The sequence below is a fragment of the Zerene cesonia genome, chromosome 27, assembly GCF_012273895.1.
Source record: "Zerene cesonia ecotype Mississippi chromosome 27, Zerene_cesonia_1.1, whole genome shotgun sequence".
NCBI classification, from domain to species: Eukaryota; Metazoa; Arthropoda; class Insecta; order Lepidoptera; family Pieridae; genus Zerene; species Zerene cesonia.
Genome location: NC_052128.1, coordinates 5,202,045 through 5,216,760, shown reverse-complemented (window position 1 = coordinate 5,216,760; position 14,716 = coordinate 5,202,045). Strand labels below are relative to the sequence as shown.

The 14,716-nt window shown below is 35.1% G+C and overlaps 1 protein-coding gene across 1 annotated transcript in view; it reads right to left on the bottom strand.

Annotated features, from left to right (window-relative positions):
- Positions 1–14,716, bottom strand: part of LOC119837330 (protein kinase C and casein kinase substrate in neurons protein 1) — a 91,010-nt gene that overhangs the window by 42,994 nt on the left and 33,300 nt on the right. Inside the window, exons 3-4 of the mRNA XM_038362867.1 lie at positions 12,600–12,844; positions 2,682–2,830 (exon numbers count right to left, since the gene is read on the bottom strand). Coding sequence (XP_038218795.1) covers positions 2,682–2,830; positions 12,600–12,816 — 366 coding nt within the window. The 5' untranslated portion in view covers positions 12,817–12,844. The remainder of the gene's footprint in view (positions 1–2,681; positions 2,831–12,599; positions 12,845–14,716) is intronic.

The window sequence follows — 14,716 nt, the reverse complement described above, 5'->3', positions numbered from 1 at the left end:
ATACCTATAGATATAATTGAAAAAACTGTTGTTTTTTACACGTTCCCGTATTATCTAACCTAAGTCACTCTTGCTTAAGGTCTAAGCTCTTAACCCTTGAACCATCACAGCTCAATTAAAACCTAGTACTTTAAATAAATAAATACAGCGATATAGAACAGCGCAAATTATATTTTAATAGCACCTCCATCTTGCAGACAATGCAGCTGGGTCGCGCATTAAATATTAATTACTGTGTCCTTGGCTTACCATTAACAATAACTTATGTTAAAATATGCATTTATTGAAATAGCCGTGATGTAACGAACGCGTGTGCATTATTATAAAAAATCCTTAACGTATTTCTGTCACGGATGTCCGCGGAATATATTTATAGCGTAGGTAGATACGTATAATATACTTAATCGTATATAATATGCGAAGGAACTTACACTTGTCTTTTTAAGTGTATCCTACTATCCTACTAATCCTACTAATACATACATATTAGTTATTACTAATATTATAAATGCGAAAGTTTGTAAGGATGTGTGTGCGTTTGTTGCTCTTTCACGCAAAAACTACTGAATCGATTGCAATGAAATTTGGCACGTAGACAGTGGATAACTGGAATAACATATTGGCAACTTTTTATCCCAATATTCCTACGGGATACGGTCTTACGCGGGTGAAACCGCGGGGCGCAGCTAGAACTTTATTAAAGTAATTGCAGTATATGACATGACGCATGCTCTCTGAGCACAGAATAAGGTAAGTAGTGGTAATAAGGTACATTAGCATTTACTTAAAAGCAATTGTGTCACAATTTCAATTCTATTAAAATGAGAAATCGCGAATCGACAATCGCGTTAAGATGAAATGTGACATGCATAATAAAGCCCTCAAGGCTCTTAGTACTAAAACAACTATGTATATCCAATAACTGCCTACATAACAAACCCGCTGCATACCGACGCACAACGTCGGAAGCCGGGCTGGCCGGCCGGTTGCCGCATTTCTTGAATACAACATTAGATAATACTATCTCTTACAGATTTCGCTTTAAACATGCCACGAGAGCGCCACGCTCGCGCGGTGAGTAGTGCCTGGCTGTGCGGTAAATGCATTAGTTCACGATACCGTGATTGTTTCAAGTGAATTAAGTGTGTTATGAATATAGGTTTAAAGAATTATTAATTCTCATTTAAAACTTAAAGTTCATTACATAAGAATACTTATATATTATAGAAATAAAAGAAAAATATAATTACATTATCCTTGAATACAAATTTTAGCATTGATTAACACTTCAATGCACGATTTCTAAATTATGCTGCTACAATATGAAATAACATCACGGTTTTTAAAAACTTATCTATATAAAAAGGAAAATCGTTGGATCGTTTTCGCGATCATATCCTTTTCATTCATAATACTTAATATTTGATACACATTAAACAAGATATTAGATGTAGGTACTATTAACGTAGCTACTTTTTTCGAATCTGGGATATTGTTTAGATGAGTCTAAAAACAACTTGTTTAATTAAAAAGTTTATACGTTTTCCACGACGAGAAATGCACACACGCGTCACAATTCACTCCCGTATCAGTATTTTCCATCTCCGTTGCAGTTACTGACATATGAAGCGCCCGTGGATTGACTAATTTCCGCAACTGACATCGCTCTGATGTCTACAGATTCGAAGGCGATCGAAGTTCTCTACTTTGATAACAATATATAAAACATCCGATCGAACTTGAATTTAGACTTACGCACACATAGACGTGTGCTTACAAGGTACCTAGTATAGGATACTTCTATGTATGTGTTTAGATCTGTAAGGTAAATTGAACTAAAACTATAAAAATATGACAACATTGTTTTGTGCAAGATGTTTCCAAGAGAGTGAGTGGTATTAATTCATCAATATGAGTTAGTATGAGATTATTAATTATTTCCTGCAATTCGTATTAAAAGAATTACATTTCATTAACGATTAAATAAATTTATTCTCCAGTCTGCTCATTACGGCATCACTTCATAACTTTCGCTTCACGTAAAAATAATCTGTTTAATTTTACCGAACTTTCCTTTTTACAAACGGTTACATTTAAGTCTTAAACATAACGGGAGTTAATTAGTTTTGTTCGTATAATATTAATGGCTTGAGTGGAGACCGCATGAAATTCCGAATGAGTTAAAAATGTTTTTATTATAGCCGAAATGTATTAAATATATAACTGAAAATGCAGCTTTGTCGTAGAATATTTCGAAGTCGAATTGCTAAGTCTTCCACGCGAAAATATGTTTTTCCGCTATAAAAATTGTAAAAGGCTTTTCTAAATCGTATCTTGTTTCATTTAAGTGACGATGACAATTCCACATCCAGCGAACTTTCAAGAAAATTTCCAGGTTCATTTAAAATTACTCGTAAACATATACAATGAAAACAGATCGTGTCTCCATAAATTCGCTTCTGCAGCTGTAACCGCAAATTTATCACGGACGAAAATAAAAAAAAAATACCAAGGGCTTTTTAAGTTCTTAAAAATCCCAAAACAAATCCTTAAGCCTTGGATAAATAAATAAATTCTCTTGTCTGTAGGCGAGCTAAACAATAACATATACTAACAGTAACAGTAGTTGCAATCTGTGCACCAAACAGTGCAGTGGCTTTAATGGGCGGCTTATCACTAACCTTGTGATACGTGTCCTTCTGCCAGTTCTTGATCTGGGCCATGACGTCGTTGACGAGCCGGTCGCGCACGCTGAGGTGCAGGTCGGAGAGCCTCTCCGCCTCCACCATGCCACCCTTCCACGCCGCCTCCATTGTGCCGTACTCCGGTCCTGGGGGAGAGTGGACAATGGTACTATTGGAGTATATTACAAGTAGTTGATATACAATTAGACTATGTTTATATACTTGGGGTATAAAAAAAAATTCATCGACCTATCCGCACCTACCTAATGCCGATATGTTCAGATTATGCCTGTAACCTTATATTAATTTATTTCTAAATTTACTATCGACTGTAAGTGTAAACCAAACATTTATATAGTCACCGTTTCGGAGTGTGTGTAACGTGTGAATGTTTGAAACCATTTACAATTACAATGTGTCACCAGAAATTTACGAATACAGGAGAAAAATTGAGTTTTAAATGTTGATTTACAATGGGAAATGTATTGAAATCAAGGGACATAAGCAGTAAACCAAGCTGTTATACTGTCTATAATAGCACACAGTCGTATGATGTGCAGGCGAGCGAATAAACGATACAATGTTACGCGATTAAATGCAACAGTCCCAACAATATCTGCATCATCCGCGTAATCAGCAACATCCAACACCGGCTGCATTATGAGATAATGACGCGACATACGACCTTAAGTCGAATATAAAAGGCTTCTCAGTGGGCTCATGTTTACTTCGATGTAATTCGTCACTTCGGAGTAAACGCCAGCTAGCTGGAGCTAACTAGAACAGGACGCTTCTGCTAAAAAGTAGCGTAGCTATGATGTGGTTTGAACCGAACGGATTTTAAAAGTACTTAATTGATCCTACTATCCTACTTATATCATATCCTACAAATATTATAAATGCGAAAACTTGTAAGGATGTGTGTGTGTTTGTTGCTCTTTCATGTAAAAACTACTAAACCGATTGCACTGAAATGTGAACACTGGACAACTGGAATAACATATGGGCAACTTTTTATCCCGATATTCCTACGGGATACGGACTTACGCGGGTGAAACCGCAAGGCGCAGGTAGTTAATCATATAATTCTATGAATATGATTGTAGTGAGAATAAATATTTGAACGACAAAGAATAATTATACCTGATACCGACCACTACTACCATGCAATCCTTAAACTTTCTGCTAAGAGAACAAGCATAAGATAGGTATTAATCATTTATTTAGGTTTCCTTGATAAAGTCCTAGTACAGATAGTAAGTTTAACGAAAAGCATATTCATCATCATCATCATCACCAGCCCATTTATACACGGGTTTGCTATGATAATTTGGGCCATAATCTACAACGATGGCAGTGCGGGTTGGCAGTTGTCACATGATTTTCCCACGATGTTTTCCTTCACCGTTTCGAGCAGTAGCGATTCGACTAATGTGAAGATAAATTGAAAAATCCATGTATTTCTAGCAAGCTCGCGCGGTCACGGTATATCGGATTTTTCGGCTTTAAAGAGGTCATAAACACTGAGTCATAAAACACAAAGTGGATGAAAACACAGCGCAAATTTAGCATAAATATTAAATAATAATGTAAATAGAGATAGAATTTACACTATTCTATCGGGGAATTTATATTCATAAAATAATTTCAACATTTAAGATTAATAAAGGTCTACACGCGAGATTACGTATAAATTATTACGATAATACCTGCGGCTGAATTTCAATTAATACATTGTGAACTCTATTTATGTAATAACAGGGTCATTATTTAAGTCTTAATCGTGCTTTATACTGAATATTATAAATGTGTTCGTCTGTGTCTACCTGTTACGCGTTCGGGGCTCAACCATAGCACTAATTTGGATAAAATACACTATACAGATTGAAAATAGTCGATGACCCAAGATCAAAGATCGGCTAAGCTACCAATGTTTTTCAATGACCAACCCTTCGAAAGATATAAAACCGCAGGGCGTAACTAGTTACTCACATAATTGTAAGTCTTGGCACAGTTGGGAAAAAATAATATATGGTTTAAAGTAGTAATTAAATACATCATTAAAAACCGTTTTTTATTATCATAGCGGTATCTAACTACGTCGTAAGTTCGTCGTTTAAATTTAAATTTCGTATATTAAAATTGATATAACAGTTAAATAAACATATACCTCATATTACAGCTATATCACTCGTATTAATATGAAATACTTTTTAAAGGCAGTGTTCCTAAATTCCCGTTATTTGAAAATTTATAATCTTTTTTACAGCACACAGCAGGCGCATATAGCATACACATTAAAATTAAAGATTAAGACGGATACTTTTAACACAATTACTCAATATACAAGTAAGCCTAAAATAAACTTGACACTGGCGAATAGCTTCTTCTAATGTTAGGATCAAACCCAATAACATAACGTATATCTTTAAGGGCAGTAAACGAATTTATAACACAAGACGGTAGAAAATTCTGTGAGTTCCTGATTAACAGTTATTTAAAGGTCATTTATTTCGTTTACGAGATAATGAGATCCGTTCCAATATAAATTTAAATACGATATATCTTACTTTCTACTCGAAATTCAACAAAAGTGCAAACAAAATACATTATTTTAGCGAATACAACATCACATTCGAAATCAATTAAATGTACAGAAATGCAATCAAAACAATACGAATCTCCGAAACGCGTAGAACAATTTTGACAGATATTGGGGTAGTTGTTTGCAAGTATTTAAATTGTACAAGTTTTATTAAAAACGGACGTCATCGTGAGCGTCATATTTCGGATTTTACTTCAAATAAATAAACACTTATCCTATTATACACTTTGGAGAATTTAACAATGCATATACATATGTACAAAATGCAAGCTTTATTCTCATACTGCAGACGACTCGTAAATCTATCCGGTACCAAGCAATCATAAATAGCAAATAATATAAATTTTGCAAGTATATAATTCGACAGATTTGTTAATTTAAGCCGACTTCAGGACCCTCAAGGTAATTGAAAGCTTAACCTCAGCTCGACCTGTAAACACCGCTTGTTTTTATATTGATTTAAGCTGTTTATAGTTCGCTTTAAATATCATTCTATATTGTTATCAAATACATTGACATACAAATTTAGATATTTTGTTTTATCACAAGTATTAGCTGTTTATTTCATTATGAAACATTCAATATTACTATTGTTTGTTTAATTAATCGATAACTCCGTGGTTTGTAATTATTACGGGTCGCCATAATCAGAATGTTTAAAAACCTGTTAAATAAATTATAAACAAAAACATTGTCGTTTTCAAACGATGTTAATATGAAATTTATGCAATTTTCTCTCGTTTTAGAGTCTCCCTTGCTTGCTCGCTTCCCATGCAATATCAACGCATCATAATGTTAAACAGCACATGCAAACACAATTGGAGATCCTTTAAATAATCAGACATTAAAACACACCATTACCACGCCCATCTCACGCAACACAACACTCATCGAAGACAACGTGTTTCGCCAACAAATTAATCGGACGTGTGTGCGCCTGTAACGACTTTCCATTTCGATACCAATAAGGAATGTTAAACGGCCGATTTGTGAAGCGTCGAATTCGCTGCTCGTGCGCAGAATGCGATCCGTTGGCGCAACCCTTCACTTTCGATTTTTTCACAAATGGATCGAGTTGTGCAATGAAAATTGCGATATATAATAAAATTGATAGACTAACGGCGCCATTTAGGCAAAATTATACATTTTAACTGTACTGGCACTTATGGGATGTGTGGATGTGAGCGAATCTGTTGTTACATCAAAATTTATATTTTTTTTTTTTAATCTTAGCGGGCAATTGAGCTGGTTGTTCGCTGGTGGTAAGTGATCACCACCGCCCATGAAAATTTCCAGAGGGCCGCAGCAAATACGCTACACATAGGAAACACAGCAAATAGGAAAGGATTATTGTGGGGAATAAAGGAAGGAACTGGGTGGAAGGAAAAGAATGAGGAAAAGGAAACTGGCCTCCGACTGCTCCGATCAAAATACAGTAGCATGCCACACTCATAAATGTATAAGAATGTATTATTTCACTTTAACTCAAGTACTGAGTAAGTACGCTTTTTCCTTTTTTTCTGACAAAAGAGAAAAATATCTCGAATCAAATCAAATCAAAATATTACAAAACATTAGAAAAGGGAAATTCACCGTACCGTTGCTTAATTAATAACTGTCGAAACAAGAAGTGGTCAATACACATGATTCCTACTTACTGTAAAAATTAATACTTTACCGATTTTACTTGCGATTTAGGTGTTGTAAAAAACCGATATAACGTGTATTCGTTTTAAGTATACAAGTAAAACGAATTTGTATACGAGGCATGTCTCATTTTCAATTATCTTCTTAAATGAATTCAAACAATCAGTATTCCCATCCGCACCGATCAATTTCTCCCAAACAAGAATCCGTTTAATATTTATCAGCGTTACGCAAGCCGGTGGTGCGAATTAAGTTAGGTATTGTATAATGCACACTATATCAAAGGAATAGTGAGTAAAATGAATGAATTTCTAGACTGTGGAGAGCTTTGAAGATTCGATTTTTGAAGATAGAAGAAGAGTTCTTTTGTTTTTTATAAATGACAAGCGCTTCAATAGCAGTACATACAAAGCCTATAGCTGACAACTACCGCGTATCTACCAACCAACGATGAATTTATTTAAATTAATACATTATTCTCATACTTCACACCCAATGGCATCTGGAGTACGAATGAGATCGCACAATATATTTCCCACGTTGGTCCCAATCGTAACGTAACAACTAAACCAATGGCTTTACATATTGATTGCGATATTCTGCAGACAAAGCAGCGGTAAACAGCCTACTATGTTCAACACGTAATTTACTTCATGAAGTAACCATCTATATTATAATAAAGATAAGTTTCTTCGAAATAGTAGAACGTTGATAATTTTAAGTGTTTTATTACATAGAAAAGAGAAAGCAAAAGGGTATGCATCATAATTATGATAGTCTAATTATTGTAATAGAATAAATAATAAGATTATAATTTTAATATATACTATAAATCATAATTACTTTGAATATTTGCGCAATTTCACTTTCTAATTTAATTCTGAGGAGATACGCACACTAAATATGAATTTTAATGGCTTTACTTTTTAATTATTCTTAATATCATAATGCATAAATCAATGTGAGTTGGAATATTCTTATTCGTGTATACAAAAATTTTAGAGCATGAAATACAATAATAAAAGATGACAAATCGAGTCCCACCATTATTTTTGGAACCGTTTAGTTATTTAAAAAAAAGTATTGTACAAATATTTTTGACACTTATGAAGTAACCCATATAAAAGCAAATGGATATAAAATGTATATACATCCACGCGTTATTCAAATATTTCACCTATGATGTAAAATAACTTTATAAACCATCTACCACGCAACAGCTGTTCCCTATTACTCGTATACTATGTCCTTTTAAAGGTACCTAGCGATCGTCTCTATCCTAATATTTAGAAATTCCGCCACTCATAGTAATATAGTAGCAGTAGTCTAAAATAAATAAGGACCACAGCAATTGTATATCCAAGAAAAACCACCAATAAAACTAATACAGTTAAACACCTACGAGTCTAGTAATTAAATCCAATGGCTGTACAAGATTACATCTCAGATCAGTGCATCCACTACCGTAAAGCAACAATTAAGTTTAAAGCGATAATAACATATGACTCGGCTACGTTATCTCGAATAAAAGTTACAATCGAGGGCGGATAATCGATTCAAACGATTATAATATCTATAAATAATAATTGTATCGAGTTGAGAATTCGTACTAATTATATATCTTATACCTTTAAACGAGCAATTCTTGTATATATATATATATATATATAATTGGGATCTCGGAATCGGCTCCAACGATTTTCATGAAATTTAGTATATAGGGGGTTTCGGGGGCGATAAATCGATCTAGCTAGGGATTTTTTTTAGAAAATGTCATATTCGTGTTTTTTTTTCCTGACATCTATTGGTGAATAATAATACTATTTTGCTTCGTAGATAGCTGGACAACTGAAATAACACATAGGCACTTTTTATACCGATATTCCTACGGGATACGGACTTACGCGGTTTCAACCGCGGGTCACAGCTAGTAATTATTAATTACGTTTTTGATTGAATCGTATTTATGCTGTAATTGTTATTTATTTTGTGTGTCAAGGATCGTACTGTTATTAGATTTATAATGGGATTTTAAATGTTGCAATGAAGTTATTAAAACATTGAATTCAACGATGTTATACGCTCTCTAGCTTTTTTTATGATATTCGAGTAACTTTGAGAGCAAACTGCAGACAGAATAGTTGCAGTAATTCTGCAGAACAACTAAAATTTATGAATGTTACAAAGTACTTATTAAACATCAACAAAAATATGAAACTACAATCGCATTCATAATATTAGTCTGAACGTTATCTACGATTCAATAGATTTAAGAACAGACACATCAAAAGAAAGTCATCGAAGAAATGCGTATTATTCAATTAATAAATCATGCAAGTACGTATCAATGTATTGCAAAAAGCGTGATGCGTGTACATTCTATGTAGAACGAGCAACAATGCATTATGCGATGCATACACTGAATTACCATTCGATTGAATATAAATTACGTCTGTACGTGTTGCGTTTTCTTAGACGAAAACATGATACGTGACGTCATTTCTATGAACATGAGGTTGAATAAAGATATATAGTGGAGAGGCTGCGGGGTCGTTTTGGAAATTAGTATTATCACTTAGCGTTCCTCAGAGGAACGATTTATTTCAGTTATTATGAAAATCAGAAACAATAACAACCTTCGTATTTTTAGTTGATATAGGGGATGAAAGATTTTATGAAAGTTCCTTAAATTGCGAACATAAAATCATGTAAGATTCTTTCACGCTTAAACCACTTAACCAATTTTGACAAATAGTTTAGACTTTGGACTAGAAGATATAGTCTTTCCCAAAGTCTAAGCTATTTGTCAATGGCTACTCCTTATCAAGTTTCGCGATGTAACAAATTCCCGCAGGCAAAGCCGCAGGCGAAAAGCTAGCATTATTTAAGGCAAACCCCGTCATCCACATGGATAATTGCATTTGTTTAAGTTGCTACAGTTTTATTTTGTATATTGTATCAATTTTCCCATTTATTTCTAAAGTAATTCCGTCTATTCGAGGCGAGTGAAATTTAACAAAACAGAGGTATATAGAAACCAGTCGCGCCGTTCTTCAGGTATGGAAGGAATGGAGTAACTAGCCCGATTCTGTTTCTACAGAATATTACGAGTAAGTCGAAGAAAAGTTGCGTTTCATTACATACACATTTGAACTTCATAGTTTATCATTTATTATTAACTAACTGCGCCCCGCGGTTTACCCGCGTAACTCCGTGTCCCGTAGGAATATCGGGATAAAAAGTTGCCTATAAGTTATTCGACTTATCCAGCTGTCTACGTAACAAATTTTATTGCAATCATTTCAGCAGTTTTTGTGTGAAAGAGCAACAAACACACACACATCCTTACAAACTTTCACATTTATAATATTAGTAGGAAGTAGGATAGGATATAATGAAATTCGATATATCCATCAACATGATTTACGTGTTTTCGTTGGTAAATACCTGAATAAATAACTACCTACTGCACATAATTTATGATTTTCAGAAAGTTTTTACATACAAAATTTAATACGAAACCTAAGATTTGCGAATACACTTTTTAACATTTGGTACTCTATGCGAACATATTTTGGGAGTATAAATACACAAAAGGTACATACGAAAAACTATTTTTGACTAGTTCACGTCAAGATACGAGTTTGACGATATCACGCGGGTTTACTCGACATAATCTAAACAAGGCCTCAAGATATCACGATAAGTGTCATCATTTTGTATGCGCGACGGTAAAGTTTGCGATAGCAGTATATATATCCGTTGGTAGATTAACTCCTCTATGGAGTTTTATTGCGTTAGTGGTATGCGATTTCTCTTTTTACTTCGTTTTTCGCAGTTTTACGTAGGCTAATAAAAAGGGTACAGAGCATTTGCTCAATTAAATACCTCGAACGTGAAATAACATATTAAACAAGGATGGTTCCTCTCTCAATTTCAATTTAAATGGAAACACTTGGCACACACCAGCTACAAAAAAAACAAGTAATGATAAAAATCGCTTTAAAATCAATGGAAGTAACAAGCACAAAATACAGTCAAATTGATTACCTCCACCTTTTTTGAAGTCGGTTGATAGCAAAAATGTCTTCTAATATACTCTCAGTCTTAAGTTTTCATCATCAAATCCTAAGCCCAATAAATTCCTATCTCTCCAGCCGCATAGCAAAATAACACACCACCAAATCAAACCCTAACCTCCATGCGGAACAATCAGAATGAATTCGAACAATACGATATTCATAGCTATCGAATATTAACAGAAGCAAACCGAAACCGAAGCCCGCGACCGTGACCTTTGCAAAGGGCGGGACGGGTACACAACAGCAGTTATATAACATCCACACGGCAGAGAGTTAAACGATTTTGTTTTGATAAACTGCACGCTCGACGTTTCCAATGATGAATCCCTTGCCAAGTTTAGAGCTTGTCTGATTGTGATATATTGTATAACTGATTTATCCGCCGTGAAGCTTACACCGCCTTCGTTAAAAAATCCCTTTTTATTTATCAATACCACTGTATACATATTACTGTCTTTGTCACCTCAGAACTTTTACTGGGCAAACTGACTTTGACGATTCTTTTTCCGTTGGAAGCTGGTTCCCTCCGTGTTGTCCCATTTAAATTTGGTCTAGTTCTGACAATTTGAAAGCGGTTTCTTTTTGGCTTATAGCTTTACCGATGTTTTAAATACCTACTGCTTGTTAGGGTGATGGCAAACTCAACAGACCAAGCCATCATATTTTATGTGGCGCTTCAAAGAAATTTAGAAAAACAGTTTTTGTTTATTGCTGTTTATAAATTATAATGCACTTATCGCATTCGAAATTAAAAATGTCATATTAAACATATTATGTATGACTATTCTTTCTTAAAAGGGCCCCCTATTTAAATTGGCTCGCATACAACCACAATACCTCTATTTCGGATCGGACAGATCATATGAATAATCGCATCACCGTCAACGTCCTATCAATTCACATCATATTATCAATGAGTTTCCTGTTAATTCATACGCTATTGAGTCGCCTCGATAAAGCGTCGTAATTACGATATTTGCATTATACGACCGCGCGAGCAGACGCGAATAAAATCCCCTTTCACTACTTTCGAACGGTATGGATTTATTGGTGGTTTTAATGAGACAGCGCTGCGTTTTATGTTAATAGCGTAATGAGTTACGACACACACACTCATTTATAAGTGTTCTCTAATTATTTGCGTTGCACACCTATAGATTTATAGTTATGTAGGTATATCTATTACTCTATGTAGATGTATCTAGTACGTCTTATTTTCATATCGTTTAAAGTGGCGTTTTTTTTTAAGTTAGATGGTTAATTTGGAAATGCAATAGTATTAAGAGAGTCTAAATAGATAGTCAGGACAGAAATGATAAACAGCTTTAAATAAATTTGACATAATCAGTGTATTGCATATTATCCTTACTTAATATAATGAATGCGAGACTGTGTATGTTAGTTTGTTTGTCTTTGTTTCACGTCAGACGCAGCGATTTTATTATAGAATTTTCGTGTCTGGCAATAGTTGGGAAGCTAGAGAGAGTCACACAGGCTAATTTTCACCGCGGTGCAGAATCTCATTCCCGCACGAATTTCCTTTGATACGATAAGTGATAGTCATATCATGATAAAACGCACCTTTCTCAATAAGATCGTTCCATTTCTTCGCCCAGCCGCGCAGGCTCTTCGCGTACGTCTTCTCGATGTCGGCCCGCTCCTGCACCAGCGCCTGCAGCTCGCCGCACAGCCTGTGGCCGTCGTCCACGCGCTTCGTGGTCCGCTTGTAGTTGCCCGGCTCCCAGAACGAGTCCGAGGTGACCGTGAGCAGCGCCTGCTCGTCGCTGTGGTGCGACATGGCGGTGCGACACTCACACACCGCCCCTCTGTAACAATACACACGAGGTACATGTTTAATAATATTTTTATAAATATATATTACAATAACAATGAACCCCTACCAAGCACAGCCTGATCTATGATGCTTTATAGATTACAATAAATACGCACATAAAACATTGCGTCTGCCTACCATCATACCATTAATATAGACTAGAATCCCTATCCAATGCCAACAACCTATGCAAGTTACTAAATCCCTAACGTTCCCCAGTCTTTATCTCATGATGCATCAGACATACTTGTGCGTTACACTGTACACAAACAAATACAACCATTTATTACTCTGGTGTAACACCAGTACGACTGAGCCGTAATTCATCGCTCGTTTACTAGCAATAATTAATATATGTAATACATTACTCAATCACCATTCAGTCAGTACAAATAAATTCCGCTTACAATAAATTATCGTGATTACATTCATTATATCATAATTATTAAAACGCACGCATATTCACCGTTCGTCCGGAAACCAACTTACATCAATGATACTGTTATGCATCATGCGTAGTCACGTCCGTTTAAACATTCAATTGTTAAACGTTCACTAGGGCTGCTGCGAGATAGATTTCATTCATGTAAATATACCATTTACACACGAGGTTTTTCAAAATTGTTGTCATACTTTAGGGGGATAACATAGTAAGGTAAGGAGAAATCGTTTTGTTTATATGTTAATAACAACAGCATTAGGTATTGTAATATAGGGTTAGAAATATTTAGACGTATCTTCGCATGTTTGTAATAACGGGCAGAAGCATTTTGAATATATTTACTAATAGATTTTTAACAAGCAAGTGTTTATTGTAAATACACTCATATCTTGAGTGTAGAGTTTGCATAAACTTATTGGAATATAAAAGGGGAAATGCTTAACTGGCCTAACGCGGTAAGTATCAAAATAATGTTAACTTCTTTCTAGAAGAAAATATTATGAAAATCTTCCTTATACCCATTATTTTCTTCCTCAACTTACCAACATCGCCAACCCTATTTATATGTTGGCAAGATTTACCAATAGCGATTACCTAGCGCCTTTCTCCGGCCGACACGAGGTGTCCGGTCATCCACAGTCAATGCTTATACATACATACGTAATGTTTAATTTTCAGCTAATTCCGCACCATTGTTTGCGGCGATTGCCTTTACTTATGCAATTCGTGTCAATACTTTGTTAAGGTAAAATATCGATTGGTGTTGGGGAAGAAAAAGATTTCACTGTTATATATTGAACGTAGTGTGTCGTTCGATGGATTTTTAATGAACATGATTGTTCGTTATAACGGGGAGGACATTGAAACATCACTGATATTTATTCTTTACCTATCCCTCACTCCTTTAAAGCGACCAGCGTGTTAGAACTCCGATCACTGTCGCCAGATGGCGTCGCTCTCTTCTATGCGAAGCTAGAGCACGCTAGTAAAGTTCTCAACAATATATGTATAAGGTATCTTGTACAAAGGGTTGGTATCCAGTAATCAGTATCCAGTAACCAGTATTCAGTATCCAGTAACCAGTACATCCAGTACATCCAGTAGTCAACAAAATACAGTGTTAGTTATACAGTGTTGTAAAATAGTGTAGTAAAAGTGTACAGTGCAAATCGGGAAGAATAAATCGTTGGAAAGTAAATAGTGTTTCGCTCAGATCCCCCAGTGTTATTCATGGTCCTTCGGCAGGACTTAAAAGTGTTATACATGATCCTTCGGCCGGATTTATAAGTGTTATACATGGTTCTTCGGCCGGATAGTAAATAATAAATTCAGTGGTTGTGATCCGTGCTACAGTAAGTGACAATAAGGATTGTGAATGTGAAAGTGATATATCGGGACTGTGAAACTGTAAGTACTTTGAAC